Genomic DNA, 15,446 nt, shown 5'->3' with positions numbered 1-15,446 from the left:
TGCCATAAACCGCAATAGACAGCAATTCATTTTGACAATGGCAGTGACCATTCAGAAATTTGAATTACTGAAATCAGGAGTGGGTTAACTCAATTTTTGTAATTTTTAAGCCTTTAGCTGCCATAGACAGCAATAGACGTCTAATGTAGTGCTGCAACGATTAATCAATTAACTCGAGTAATTTGATGAAGAAAAAAAGCTTCAAATCAAACTTTGCTGCTTTGAGTATTTGTTTAATTATAGTGGCATTATAATGGTTTGTTTTTAAAGTGTTTGCATTTAGTGTAATTGATTTGGGTGGATACACTGCCCTCTACAGTAGTGGCAACAGTGAATATGGCATAACTCATTTAACATGGCTGAATCCAGCTGCTCCCTGTTAATACCAACATAAGCTAATGTGTTTTTATGCATTCGTAATTTAGTTTATGGGTATATTTAGCAGTTTTTTTTTTTTTTTTGGGAAACGTGTTTGAACGATTAAACGAAACATTAGCATTTTATAGCATTTAAGTTAGGGGACTTTTGTTATACAAGTTAGCCAATTGTTCTTTTGTTGTACTTAGATATTCATTTACATTTTTTTTAAAATACCGTTTGAGGCTAAGCTCGGGTATTCTAATGTATTTTTAAATGAAAATGCAATTCTGCAGTTTGAAGAAACACTTGGGAATTTTATTTTATGTTCGCATTTAATGCTCTTATAAAAGTTCAATCTTAGCGAGGCCTTTGTTTTATATGTCCTAAAATTTATTCAGCAACACATTAAATGTTCCTAATCCGATTACTCGATTATTCAAACTAACTCGTTGATAGATTAATCGACTATTAAAAGAATTGATAGCTGCAGCCCGAGTCTAATGTAATTTGACTGGGAGGGTTAGCAGTGACAATTCACAAATTTGAGCTACAACTATCAAGAGTGTCCTAATTAAAAAAAAATGTCCCCATTTTCAACTCATTGGAAGCAATTGGAGTCAATGGAAGCATTGACAGCGATAAATGTCGAATGCATTTTTGACAGGGAGGACTGGCAGTGACAATTCACAAATTTGAGCTACTGACACCAAGCGTAAGCTAAATATATTTTACTCATTTTTAACCCATTGGCTGATGTCTTTTGCCATCAATGGCAGCCAATGAATTAATGTGGTAAATCTATGTACAACTTCATGTTATATTCTGATGGACAAAATGTTTTGTAACGCGGCGAGTGACGATGGCTACCTGAATCTGAAACGGGAGCCAAGTCGCGTGAAGTCACTGCGCCCTGGCTTGCCAGTGGTTGGCTGGCGTAGCCGAAAAAAGGCGTGGCTCTCCACGGCGCACTTCCACACGTGCTTGCAGCTCTTGGCGCTGGCCAGCTGGAACACAAATGTGTGTTCCTGCTCACGGCCCTACAAGGTAGGGGGGAAAAAGATGTATTTGTGGCGCTGCCAGCAGTGACCTCATTGTGACACGTGATGTTCCTGTGTGTGTGTGTGTGTGTGTGATAGACACAAACCTGATCGTCATCCTCCACCACCACCAGGGTGAGTCGACTCTTTTTAAAGTCCAGACGAGTGATTTTGGGCCTGCATATAACAAAAAAAGAAATGCTCTTGATTCCAAATTGAAATTATGAAGCCAAACACCTTAATATAATTCCCAACGTAACCATGCTAAAATACAGTTTAAAACATGACTCTACAGTATTTATGATTGCATCAAAAGTCTTGATATTTAAATTTCTGGAACAACAGTAGAAAAAAAACAGCAGGAGACACCCCACACAAAAGTTTGACATTTTGTTTATGAATCACAACCACTTTATGTTTGCGCAAGGTTGCTTACCAAAAGAAGAGGCCAATTTTGTTGGAACCCTCAAACACCAGGATGCCAGTAGGAGTTAGGCCGAGTGCATAGTCACCCCCGTCTCTTCCCTGGTGACACCACATACACATTAAAGCACTCAGGAATACACATGTTCATGAAATAAATGAATAACTCAACAAAGGACACCTTAACAAAATGCATATCTACGCCGTAAAGCTCCAGCCACTTGCATTTGTTGAGAAAGGAGATCTCAGCTTGAGACGGACTCTTCCCTCTGGAAATGAGAGTATGCGGAGATCATCAAAAAATGACAAGCTGGCAATCGGTGTCCTCCACTTAGTTTTGTCCTTGTGTGGCCCAGCGGGTTCAGTGAAAGCACAGCATATGTAATCTAATCCGAGATGGGAAAGATCAGACCGCCGCTGGTTTAAATACTGCCCGAAATCAATCAAGACCCTCCTAGGATTAATCCCCTTAATCCTTCACACAGACCAGCGAGAGGCTAGCTGACTGGCAGAGGAGGAGGCGGAGAATGTGACAAGCCAACGCCGCCGCTGACACTAAAACGGCTTACATCTCACCTGAGATCCAACCACCTGCCGAAGATGTCCGCCTCCATGGCCTCGCTCTGCTTGGGAGTGAAGCGGAACTCCGACACCAGCTCAGGAGAGTGTTCCAAAGGATCGCAGTCTCCTAGCTCGCCTGGACATATAAAGAAAGGAAATTTAGAGGTACATGAAAGGAGATCAAGTAGAAAATGAGCACTACTATACAGCATAAATCTTTTAACCGCCATTAATCAGTAAGTAGGTTGCGCAATCGAATGGAATCATATACATGAGCAAATATTCTGTCTTTGCTAAAAACTAATGAATTTAACTTTAATAATAGTCAAATTAACTGATAATCATTTTCTTTCCACATTTGCGATGTTATTGCTAGATAGTAAAGTTTGAGCTACTAAGAGCAAGAATGCCCTTAACTCCATGTTTGCCTATTTTAAATAATTGGCTGCCATAGATGTCCTATCTATTTTTGACGGGAAGGATGTAAATGGCCATTCACAAATTTGAGCCTATGAGAGCAAGAGTGGGATAACGCCATTATTGTCATTTTTAACTAATTAGTTGCTATAAATGGTGATAGACGTCCAATCCGTTTTGACTGGGAGTTATGGCAGTGAGCATTAATAAACTTTAGTTTCTGAGATCAGGAGTTGGCAAATTCAGTTCTTGTCATATTTGTACAATACATGAGCTTTAGATAAAATTCTATCTTTAGGTTTCTATTAATTATGACTACTGTAAATGCCTGGCTAACGTGTCTTTCATACAGGCTTTATTTAATCTGTAAAAACACGGCACTGTAGAGTGATGAGAGTGTAAAATAAAAACATAATAAAGCTAACTGTCAATTTTAACTCGGTAGTCATTGATGGATAAAACAACAAGTAGCACAGTTGCCTAATGTGCTCCAATACATCAGGTAGCATACATTTATTTTGAACACTGCAAAAAATCCCAGCATTTCCAATTTAGACTAACTTAAAACTTAACTAGAACTTAAAAATAGCTTGACAGAAATGAAAATTCAATTGAAAGACGTGGGAATTTTTAAGTGATGCGTGTTATCAAGTGTAATGATACTTTTAGGTAAGAAATACGATTTTTTTTTTTTTTTTTTTTTTAAAACAAAGTCTTGAGTGAAAGCAGTGAATTTGCTGGGTTTTTTTCTAGTCACATCTGAGACGCAATTGTTGGCTGCTTTTAACAATGTTCATCTAAAATAAAGACATTGATTTTCTAAAAATGGTTCAATATTAGGTGAAATGTATTTTTTTCTCGTGTATATTTATAATTGCTCTTAACCTAAAAAAATGTCTTATCCAATTACTCGAGTAATCGATAGAATTTTCAGTATAATACTTGATTACTAAAATATTCGATAGCTGCAGCCCTAATGAGGGAAAATAATAAAGATTGCATGTTTGATACAACTCTTGTAATTGATCTTATTAGTGTATTCCAAAAAAATATATATCCAATGTTGTGACAAACAGGATAATTTAGGGAGATAAAAAATCGTTTCAGAATGATGTGGTGTAAAACGCTATTAATGCAACACTACATTCAACTTTTTCCCTTCATATCTTTTCCTGTTATCAAATACGAGATATCCCACCCCTTTCCAAATATTGGTTAAGCGAAATAAAATCATCCTGGAGTTAAAGTCTACTCACTTTGCAAACAATAGGCAGCCAGCTCTACTGAGACATCATATGGACATTTCAATCTGAAGAGAGAAAAAAGGGTGTAAGACCGGTGTGATGAGCTGCTATCACTGGGATGGCTCCACACACACTCGGCAAGTCAAATACGATCATCTTTGTGTGCGTCTGTGTCTGTGTGCGTATTTGTGTAAAGGAGGAGCAACCCTTTTCCCAAAATAATCACCTCTCTTCAGATCCTGATCTTGAGTGTTATAATAGAGCTGCACTCGCGGGATCTGTGGCCTAGATTGAGCTGGAACATCGAGATGGGCAAAACACTGCGTGTGTGTGCGTGTGTGTTTCTATCAAGGCAATGACTGGCCACAGGTCCCACAGCCATTCTGTCTAGATACAATGAATACCACAGACTCTGAAGCCTCATAAATTAGTGCTACTAAATTAGGAAAAATTAGTAAACTGTCACTGTTATGAGGCGGTCTGCACTTCAAAATAAGCGCTAATGGATAGCAACAGAGGAAGAGCATTTGTGTGATTTCTAACAGTGTATCCTAAAATATGCTTGACCAATTAGCAGAGGTGGGTAGAGTAAACAAAGATTTTACTTAAGTAAGAGTAGGGTTACTTCAAAATAATACCGTATTGGCCCAAATATAAGACGGCCCTGATTATAAGACTTTTTCAAGACTCAAGTTTGAAAAAAGACTTTTTGATAACCAAATTAATTTTTATACAGAAAATAATTACAGTATATCTGAAACAAATGATTATAACAACATATTTGAGAGAAAAAGCATGTTATTTTGCCTCATCTTAATATCTGAACATTTAAATACGTAAAGTGCAATCACATTCATAAATGAATGGCTTCTGGTTTTTGAAATGTAAATAAATCCATTGTGATAAAACAACAAAATTGCAATAACTGCATTAACTATCAATGTGAAGTCTAACTGTAACTGTAGTCTTGAAACAAATCTGAATAAGGAAAACATTGCAATAAAATAATGCAAACTGGTTAAACTTGAGAGTAGCTGAGAGCTGTCATGACAGAACATCGCTTCAATGATATCTGGCGCCATTTAGCATCGTGAATGGGTATAATGTCTAGACCGCGAATATAAGACGACCCCCACTTTTTCAGTCTTATTTCAATGCAAAAAACACCGTCTTATATTCAGGTCAATGCGGTATTACTAAAGTAAAGTTGTCATCTAAAAAATGTACTTATGTACAAGAAAAATTCCAATGAAACAACTACTCAAGTAATGAGTAACATTGTAAGTAACTGTTTTTTTTTTGGTTTTTTTTTAAACAATGGTATTTTTTTTCTCCTAGCACAAACGTATCTATATGAACTGTTGTTAGAATGATACTTTACAATAACCCATTACATAAGCCAAAGAAATACAAACCCCATTGAATTTTTCACAGTGCTTTAAAGACGCCATGTGATTGAACAGGCTGGTGTGATCATAGAACGGCAAGCTTGCGTCTGATTGGTGTAATGGAGTCACGTGAGTATTGTTGCAAAGTCTCAAGTGAAATTATCTTGGCAAGGCATTGCTGGCAATAAATAAATAAATAAATAAATAAATAAATCTAATATGTAGAATAAGGAGGAAAAATGTAACGACTCTTGTGTAGCCCAAAGTAGCGGAGTAAGAGTAGTGTTTTTTTCTTCACAAATCTACTCAATTAAAAAGTATGGCTCTTAGAAGTACATTTTTCTCAAAAAGTTACTGAAGTAAATGTAACGGAGTACATGTAACGCGTTACTACCCACCTCGGCCAATTAGTGACCAGTCATGAATAAGACTGACTCTGCATGTTGGCAACCGGACAATACATTACACTGGGTAATAATTTGTTTAAAAAAAAAAAATCTGTTGTTTTAGGTTTCATGGCTATTTTTAGCTAATTCTTGGCTGCAGAATTCAAGTCTAATCTCAGTATTTCTCTACTTCTTAAATTTTTATGTTGTCACTAAATGCACACAACTACAGTAGCTGTATCTTTTTTGTAGAAACAAAACATTGCAGTCATGCCTACTTCTTTCAAAATTCATTGTATGTCAATATTCTAGTATTATTATAAAACAAGCCAATATGTTAGAGTAAGTACATTTTTTTCATATTTTCCTAAGAAAACAGGGAATATATAATTAAAAAAACTTATATTGATATATTGATATGATTGGTTGATATGGTTTCCACACCCAAAAGGAAGATAAAAATGGCAATCAGGCCCAAAACAAAAAAATTGTGCTCCCCAGTGTTATCGTACAAACCCTGATTCCAATGTAGTTGAGATGTTGTTTAAAAGATAAAAATATTTGCAAATGGCATGACCCTGCACAGCAAAACGATTCACAGTGACCTACTTTTCAAAACCTAGGCTTTGGTGTTGAGTACAATGAGTACAATAAATGAGTACAATCTTAGCTTGCCAATGACAAAGCAATCCTTTTGCTGCAATGTTTCATCTATGAGATATTGAAGTTGCACTGAAAAATTTAACTGGTGGATTTACTTAATAAAATCACTGTAACAATTCGCACTTTCATTAAGTAAATTTTACTGCTTGCAATACTAAGTTCAGTTCGACAGCAGTAAAATTTGATTTTATTAAGTAAATCCAACATTTAAATTTTTCAGTGTGGGCTGTCAGAGTATCTTGGATTTCCAAAATTAGGAGATAACGGACTCCAAACCCTGACCAACTTAACTGATATGGTGTCAAGTTCAATTGCCAAAAAAGAGCATTTGAGTTTCCATAACATAAAAATGTGTGTACATATATTATGCTAAGTTAATTAGTTGCTTTTTGTGTTTACAGCAGGATATTTAGAGTATTTCACAATATAAAGCATTTTACGACACTTTTACGGTTATATTTATAACAATTTAAGTGAAAGACTTACTTTCCAGACAAAATGTCCTGTCGAAGCTGCAGCACAAACAGGTACCTGCAGCAAGAGAAACATGTGCAAAAACGTAATGTAAAATCAAGTTTGCAAATGTATTCCAAGTGTTCCCTTATCTGTTATAGTACACACTTTGGTCTAGAAATTGTGTTTGATTTTTTTTTTTATATATCTCAATTTGCCCATTGCAACAAAGTAATTAGCCTTGCGTCCCCTCTGGACCTCCTCGTCCTCATCAGGCTCAGGCCAAAAGCGAGATTTTTTTTTTTTACCTACCTTGTGAATTCTTCCCGCAGGTTATTTGGCTCTGAGGAGTAAAATTTTACTCGAAAGAACAGTCGAAATGGCGGACCATCTAAAAAAAAGAAGCACAAATGACTCAGTCGAGCAATTTAATCTGAGAATGTTTGCCTTTTTCAAATCAGCAACACAACAACGAACAAAAAAAAAAAAACGTTTATTAAGACCCTTTTTTTTAAAAACACAATTTACATTTGAACATTTTCTTACTAAATCTTTCTTCAGCACTCGATCAGATCTGGCTGTTGACGTGTTGTACCAATTATTGTTGGTACTCACCTACTAAACTCAGGAAAATAGCTGAATGACTGCACACCTGAGTCTAATGCAAATGTACTACTTTGCACAGGCTGTCAACCTCATTGACGTTGAGGAATAAATGACTTCAATTTATTTTTGGAGAACTTCCAAACCATTTCCAGGGCTCCAGACTAACATTTTTTACTCGAAGAAGAGTGGTCCTTAACTTAAAATTTTAGGGGCACAAGCAGACGATTCAGGGGCACAAACTGTAAATCGACATGCAAAGTTTTCCCTCTTAATTTCAATGTTTAACTGATACTTTTATAATAAATGCTATAAAACACCAAACTTATGAATCTATATTTTATTCTCTGTTAGTTTTGACATCAACCAGTATACCGCTTTCAAATTAGGTTAATATGGGATTTTTTTAGGGAGACGCAGCTGTAACACGGATCCAGAATGTCCCATTCATGACAAAATACATATGCAGTGGTACCTCTACATACGAATTTAATTTGTTCCAGGACAGTTTGTAAGTTGAAATGGTCGTATGTTGAGCAGGATTTTCCCCGAAGAATACATTATAATTCCATTAATTCGTTCCACAGCCTGAAAACCTACACTAAATCCTTAATAAATACTGCTGGTACTATTACAAATTGTAAATACACCTAGCAAAACAAATAATCAATAAAAATCAGAATAATATTATTATAAAAAATTCCTGTAAGAATGTAACGAATCGGGGTCTAATGTGGTGGACGTTTTTTGCGTGCTGTACCTGATCGCACCGCGTGGCTGACATGGCAGTGAGATAGAGAGTGCGACAGAGATTTTACTTTCTCTTTCAAATTTTTGTTGGTGGCGTCAACTGCTGCGGACAGTAGCCATGTTGTGTTGCACAAGTTGATGGAATAAATGATTAAAAACCTGAGGAATCTGGCAATTTCTTTGGCAATGTTACCACAATAATAATTGTCACTTTAACTTATAAAGACTGGTGAATGGAGGACGAGCCAGTTCACAGATGCGTACACCATGCTCATATTTTTCCATCATTGCTATCTACATTTCAATGGTAAGCCTCACCTTTTTCTTTTTTTCATCACCTGCACTAACCTGCTTGGAACCCATAATGATTTCTCTCACAAGAATATCCGCTGGCCGTCTGTCTAGCGGCAAAACAAAGAAACTGCGGCGGTCGTCGGATGTAGAAACAAATGGCGAGTCAAAATTTTACGTCGGATGTCGAAAAGATCCTGTGTCGAAGCGATCGGATTCGGATGTCGAGGTACCACTGTATATACAGTACATATGAAAAAGAAGTTCAAAAAAGCATAATCTAAAGATAGTCATGGGTTTAAGTCAGGGGGCAGGAACCTTTTTGACCAAGAAAGCCAAAACACTCTACTTAACTTATTTTTCGGACTATAATACCCCTTTCCCACTGGCCAAAAAACCCGTGTCAACCCACTAACAATCGGCTTTTGGTGGCAGTGGGAAAGATGCAGCGACCCGCCTCGACCCGTGTCAATCAACCTGCCAAGCGACCCACGTTAAAATTACCCCGGCTCTAATCGCCATGCAGTGTGAAAGCAAAACCCCGGGTCAACAGTCAACACCCTAATCTACGTGGTGACGTAGGCTCTTACGTGATGCGTCATAACAACGTGCCAGTCGCCCGATCCACATACAGCGAACAGTCAGTGTTGCAGCGTTACCAATAGCCATAACAGATGAAACAAAGGCTCTTCTCCCCCTTCTGTGACTTACACGACTCCTTTCAATTTCAAACCAAAATTCATGTCGCCTACGTTGCCTCAGCACAAGCAGAGTATTGGTCCTTTACTGCCATGTTGCTCTGCATTGTTTACTTCCTTGTACTGAATGAATTCGGTCGCTCATCTCAGCGTGGTGACGTCACGTAACCTTACGCACGGCTGAGGAGGGGTGGGGGGTTAGACGGGTGAAAAAAAAAAAAAAGACGGCTTTTGTCAATGGGAAAGGTGCCAAATGCCAATTGCTAGTAGGTTGCATCGGCTTGGAAAAAACGCGCGTTGACCCACTAGTTTCAGTGGGAAAAGGGCATAAGTCACACCTGAGTATAAGTCACACCCGCCCATAAATGCGCAATGAAGAGGTGAAAAAAAAAAAAAAGTCGCATCGGAGTATAATACCCTTTTCCCACTGGCCAAAAAACCCGTGTCAACCCAATGACAATCGGCTTTTGGTGGCAGTGGGAAAGGTGCAGCGACCCGCCTCGACCCGTGTCAATCAACCCGCCAAGTAGGGATGGGAATTGATACGATTTTTACGATTCCGATTCCATTATCGATATTGCTCAACGATTCGATTCTTTATCGATTCACTTATCGATTCTAATTTGAGGAAAAAGAAGAACAAAACGTGTTGATTGGCATTGAGTTTGTTTAATCAGAAGTCACAATCTTACTAACTCACAAGGTCAAAAGAGGCCCAAAGCCTCAATGTTAACTGTGGCAACACGTGGCAGATACAAAAGAATAGTGATGCACGATAATACATTTTTCAACCGATACCGATAACCGATAATTTCCTCCTCATTCCAACCGATAACCGATAATGTCAAGCCGATAATTCTATTAAAAGATTTATGTAAAATTTTAAAGTATACACAAAAGAAAATATTACTGTCCAAAAATATAATTTATTGGTCTTTTTTTTAACATAAAATATGAACAAGTCGTCAATTCAAACATCTAAATAATGACAGATTGTCTGACATTGTGTAATGGTAAACCTTTGGCAACAATTACTTACAGAGTAAATACCAAAGTTGCACAAAAAGTAAGCCATTCCTAACATATATAACATTAATACACTGCAAAACACACTTCCTTAAAACTAGTCAGTTTTAAGTGTAAATCTATTGGCAATAAGTGAAATGATCTGCCATCGCTTCAAGTGTATTTCTCTCAGATTTCTTGGAAGAAAAATAGCTAGCTGAAAATAATCTTAACAGCATTGTTTTAAGCAATACATTATTATACTTAATCCTAAAAAAAAAAAAAAAAAAAAAAAAAAACTTGGAAGAAGGAAAGATTTTGAATAATATTTGTGGCTACAGAATATTGATTTAAGAATTTGATTATCTACTGTGACTGTAATTGAGCAGAGAAATAAGTTAAATAATTTGAAAAGTGATTGCTAATGTTATATGCTTTGTTGCACACTGTGAAAATGATTAACTCAAAAGAGCGAGATGTCATGTACCCATTCTGCAACGCTTTGTTTACATTTGCGGCTTTCGCGACATTTGTTTTACAGCAGCTAAACTGCTACACGGCAGTACTATTTGGACGGAGTTGGAGCTCGCATCCGCGTGTTTTGTTTTGTGCCCGAGTTTTGTTAAGCCGAAACTAAAGGCAGCGTTACAGAGTCATCTGACCGTTCGTCATTTTACATACTGAATGCATTATTGACTGGCTGACTTCGTTTTCTCCATGTTTAAATTATCATCTAACCACTGTGCCGTCATGATAAGCTTGCTTACTGGACATCACTTTTTCATGAAGAATGGTGGTCGTATAAACTGCATTATTTTTTTATCCAGGGCTTTGGCTCTCGGGTCATTAAGGTAAAAAAAAAAAAAAAAAAAAACGTGTCTTGTCTCGGCGGCGGCGGCGGCAGCTACGTTTGTACCGGATAATCCGCCCGCCCCGGCTGGTTCGCCGCGGCGTATTCGGGTCCTGGCTCTGCTCGAAAAAACCGTGTCTCGTCTCGGCGGCAGCTACGTACCGAATAATCCACCCGCCCCGGCCGGTTCGCCGCAGCGTATTCGGGTCCTGGCTCTGCTCGCTAGTGACGGGATCTGTCGTTCACTTGAGTAAACGAATCCATTCCGGATCGTTCAGTAAAAAGATTCGTTCAAACAAATCGTTCAACGAATCGTTCGCCCCCCTCATCTCCCTCCCCGCCCAAATGAATCGTTCGGTTAGTGAACGGGAAGTGACATTCTTGGTCCCTCCCTCTCTCTTGCACACAGGCTCCTCATTGACTGCTCGTCGTAGTTTCAGTAATGAGTGACAGGCGATATCATTCTGCTTTCACAGACAGCCTTGTCTCCCTCCCGCTGCTGCAAAAGCGAGGGAGAACTTCCGCGTCGTCTGTCCTAGTTCTATGGGCTCAAAGTCATGCCTCGTGCTTGCATTTCGATTTAGGACACGGTTAAACATTTTCCTTTTGTGGGGGGAGTGGGGGTTTGGGGTCAGGGGCGCACGGACTTTCTTTAGCATGTTCTTGATCACATATACAATGCTGCTGCTAGCCTGCTACCAGCCAACGCAGCATGCTTGCTGTCACGAAAATAAAAATAAATCGAAAGTTTAATTTCTAAATATGGAACGACCAACACATCATATTTACCTCTCGCTCTGTTGTATTTTTGTTTTTATGCTCATCACTATTATTTTTAGTCACTATTGTTAAAACTATAGGTGTAAATAGCTAGTTGTCGAATGTGCTGCTCTGAAATAAAGACAATACTACATTTTGATATTTGACAGTTTAATTGCAAATCAGTATTAAGATGATCGTATTGAATTTTTGCACTGGTATTAATAAATAAAATAATCCGGTCAGCTCCCTTGTCGTCCCCGCATCTCAGATCGTCAAATGCTGACGAGAAATGATTGTTTGCTCTTTACGATGTCGCCTTTCTACCCTCATTAGTCTTAAGAAAAATGTGGACATATTGCGACATCTCCCGTGTCCGCGTACGTTGTTTTGGGGCGCTTGAGTAGCGCATGATGGACGGAATGACATAATTTGTCAAACCAACCGACACGCTCTGACACGAAAAAAAAAAAATAAAACACTTGGAAAAAATTGACATGTATATACAGTTTCATTGCAAATCAGTATTATGGTGATCGTATTGAATTTTTGCACTGGTATTAATAAATAAAATAATCCGACGAGAAATAATTGTTTGCTCTTTACGATATCGCCTTTCTACTCTCATTAGTCTGTTAAGAAAAATGTAGACATATTGCGACATCTCCCGTGTCCATGTGCGTTGTTTTGGGGCGCTTGAGTAGCACATGATGGACGGATTGACATAATTTGTCAAACCAACACCTGACACGAAAAAAAAAATAAAACACTTGGAAAAAATGGACATGTATATACCGTTTCATTGCAAATCAGTATTATGGTGATCATACTAAATATTCTTTTTTTCTGTGCACATATGAGGTAAATATCGCTGCCATGAAGCCTCCATATAGTGACAGTTCTTTGCCCCCTTCATTGCCGTCACGCGACTGCAGCTCAGCTTTTGCTTGCCTCGTAGCTACCCGTGTTTTAAATTACTGTAAATTTGATAGTATGTCGTAATAGGTAGTCCCGAGTCTGTTGAGAAAAGTAGTACACTAAACCATGCTCGCTAGATTTGTGTGGTGTTTTTGTCTTTTTGAGCTGCATTTGATAGGCTCCACGTTAACAAATATGTGACAAAGTCCTTTCCTTTCATTTTTTGATTCGTTCACCGCATAGTCATTACTGGAAAGTCAAGTTAGCAGCAAGCTAGGTCAGGAACCGGAGGACCGAATCACTGAACGGGAAGTGACAAAACTCAGTCTTGCCCCCCTGCCTGCACGCTGGCTGCTCATTGGCCACACGTGGAAGTGAGTGACATACGCCCTGATTCTGTTTCTTGTCCCTCCCCTGCCCGCGATGAGGCTGGCGTCTGATTGGTCGTGTGCGATGTCAGAAGACGCTGCTTGCTCAACGCCCTCCCACGCAGTGAACAAGCACCAACTTCATAGAACGAATCAGTGCAGATGGTGATTAGTTCGGTCTCGTTCACCCAAACAATTCGTTCAAAAAGAACGAATCGTTCGCGACCGATACAACACTACTGCTCGCACGCCGTGGGGGAACGCACCACGAAACCGGGGTGTTCGCTGGAGGTCCCGAGGCCGGGGAACCGGGCTCGGCGGCGGCCTGCCGGACCGGCCAGAGCGGCGGGCTCCGTCGGAAGACGGCTACTTGCCGACTATCGGTCTCCAGTCGTGCCGGTGTTTAGCCTTAGATGCGAATTTACCACCCGCCTTGGGCTGCATTCCCAAACAGCCCGACTCTGTATCGTCACAAGCCCTGTAGTTTAACTTAGTGTTTACAATAGCTTTAGCATTCCCGCTAGCAGCAGCCTCGTATTCGTTCCAAAAATCTTTGTGATGCAGGTTTAAATGGCTGCTGGGTTAGTGGTTTTGAATGAGGACGCTTTCTTTCTGCCTCGTGGAACTTCTACGGTACATATTTCGCAGATGGCGAGAGCGTCATTTTTTTTAGTAACAGCCGCCATAATATTCAACTACTTCTTGTCGTGTAACTCCGCCTCCTCAACCCCTCCTCCCTCAGGGGCTTCAGAGAGGGGAGGGGGTGAGGAGGCGGCGTGCTGAATTCTTCGGTTGCGCACATTTGAAGGCCAAATCAAGTATATAATTATCGGATTGCATTATCGGTTGAATTTTTTAAATTATCTGGATTATATGTGTGACGTCATAATTGCCATTATCGGCCGATAATTATCGGTGACCGATATTATCGTGTATCTTTACAAAAGAATGTGTAACATTTTACTGAAACATTTTTCTAATAGAAAAAAATATTGGTATATATTGGCATATAGGTCATTGTTCTGCCTTTGGCAATATGTGTTAAAGCAGGGGTCCCGAAAATTTTTCCTTTGAGGGCCACATAACTTTTCCCTGCTCTGATGAGGAGCCGGGGTCGGTTTGTAACAGAAAAAGTGTGATGATTGCAGGAGTGCCGAAATGTAAAAATTTGTTTTTCAGAAAGCCACAATCAAATAACCCTTCCTGGATTCTTCATGGGACAAAAGTAAAGAAAAATAATAATATAATTTAATGTAATAATAATAAATAATAACACTATTAATTAAATAGATAATAACTAAATAACCCTCTCTGAGTTCATCACAGAAAAAGGCCAGGAAATAAATAACATTATTGAGAAAAAAAAAAAAATCAAAATGCTCTCTAGTATTGTTCAGGGGGCCGGACCAAATGTGAGGGTGGGACGTATTCGGCCCGCGAGCCGTAGTTTGGGGACCCCCGTGTTAAAGTATTATTTACCATCTATCTATCCATCCATCATCTTCCGCTTGTTCCGGGTGCTTTCACGCTCAAGTGGGGGCGCCCTTGCGCTTCCTCACGCGAAGAAGAACGCGCTCACGTGAAGAAGAGCGCGCTTACATGCGAAGAAGAAGTGCGCATCCAAGCGAGTGAGCGAGTTAGTGAGAGAGGAAAACACTACGAGCCTACGTTCTTTGTTAATGTTTGCAAAATATCTACAGAGGCAACGCCTGTATGTATCATGTTTTGTGTTGTTTTTGTGTGTTTCCACTCGCGATCGGACACCTAAATGCAGTTGTGTAGTGGTTTGAACGATGTGCTAGTGCTAGCGAACGCATGCTAACTGTCTTTATATTACTGTATTAACAGCTAATCGTCGCAGATTTACGTTGATGCAAACCTGTTTGTTATTGGGGACAAAATTGATTTGTTTCATTTCCATTTTTAGTTTCACTCTTCAAGTGATGGTTGAATAAAGTCAGCAAATTATACCAACGTCTTCTGCATCGTCATTTGGGAGTTTAGCTAGCTGCTGTATAGACCCTACTCACCTACGTCACAAAATGACGTGTCGCTGTATCCGGCCGCCATATTGTCCATATTTTTTAGACCTATTCTCATTGTTTTCAATTAGTCGTGCAAGTTACAGAGCAATTCATGGAAGCCCCGGTGTTATCTGACACTGTAAACTCATTGGATGCGTTGCATAAAAGGCGTTATGTGGAAAAGCTTCAGTTTATCCATTCGCCAGATCCATATTTGATGCCTAAATCGATGTTTTTCGACCCGTTGT

General features: G+C 39.1%; 1 protein-coding gene across 3 annotated transcripts in view; it reads right to left on the bottom strand.

Annotated features, from left to right (window-relative positions):
• epb41l4b (erythrocyte membrane protein band 4.1 like 4B) overlaps positions 1-15,446 on the bottom strand; it is a 98,871-nt gene that overhangs the window by 51,724 nt on the left and 31,701 nt on the right. For all 3 annotated transcript variants that reach the window (XM_057833664.1, XM_057833663.1, XM_057833665.1), the window contains exons 4-11: positions 7,245-7,323; positions 6,966-7,010; positions 4,055-4,107; positions 2,397-2,517; positions 2,002-2,089; positions 1,834-1,922; positions 1,505-1,574; positions 1,228-1,397 (exon numbers count right to left, since the gene is read on the bottom strand). In XM_057833664.1, the coding sequence (XP_057689647.1) occupies positions 1,228-1,397; positions 1,505-1,574; positions 1,834-1,922; positions 2,002-2,089; positions 2,397-2,517; positions 4,055-4,107; positions 6,966-7,010; positions 7,245-7,323 (715 nt within the window). The remainder of the gene's footprint in view (positions 1-1,227; positions 1,398-1,504; positions 1,575-1,833; positions 1,923-2,001; positions 2,090-2,396; positions 2,518-4,054; positions 4,108-6,965; positions 7,011-7,244; positions 7,324-15,446) is intronic.

This window comes from Corythoichthys intestinalis, chromosome 4 (assembly GCF_030265065.1).
Source record: "Corythoichthys intestinalis isolate RoL2023-P3 chromosome 4, ASM3026506v1, whole genome shotgun sequence".
NCBI classification, from domain to species: Eukaryota; Metazoa; Chordata; class Actinopteri; order Syngnathiformes; family Syngnathidae; genus Corythoichthys; species Corythoichthys intestinalis.
Note: the sequence above shows the minus strand (reverse complement) of the source record. Positions and strands in the feature narration are given on the sequence as shown.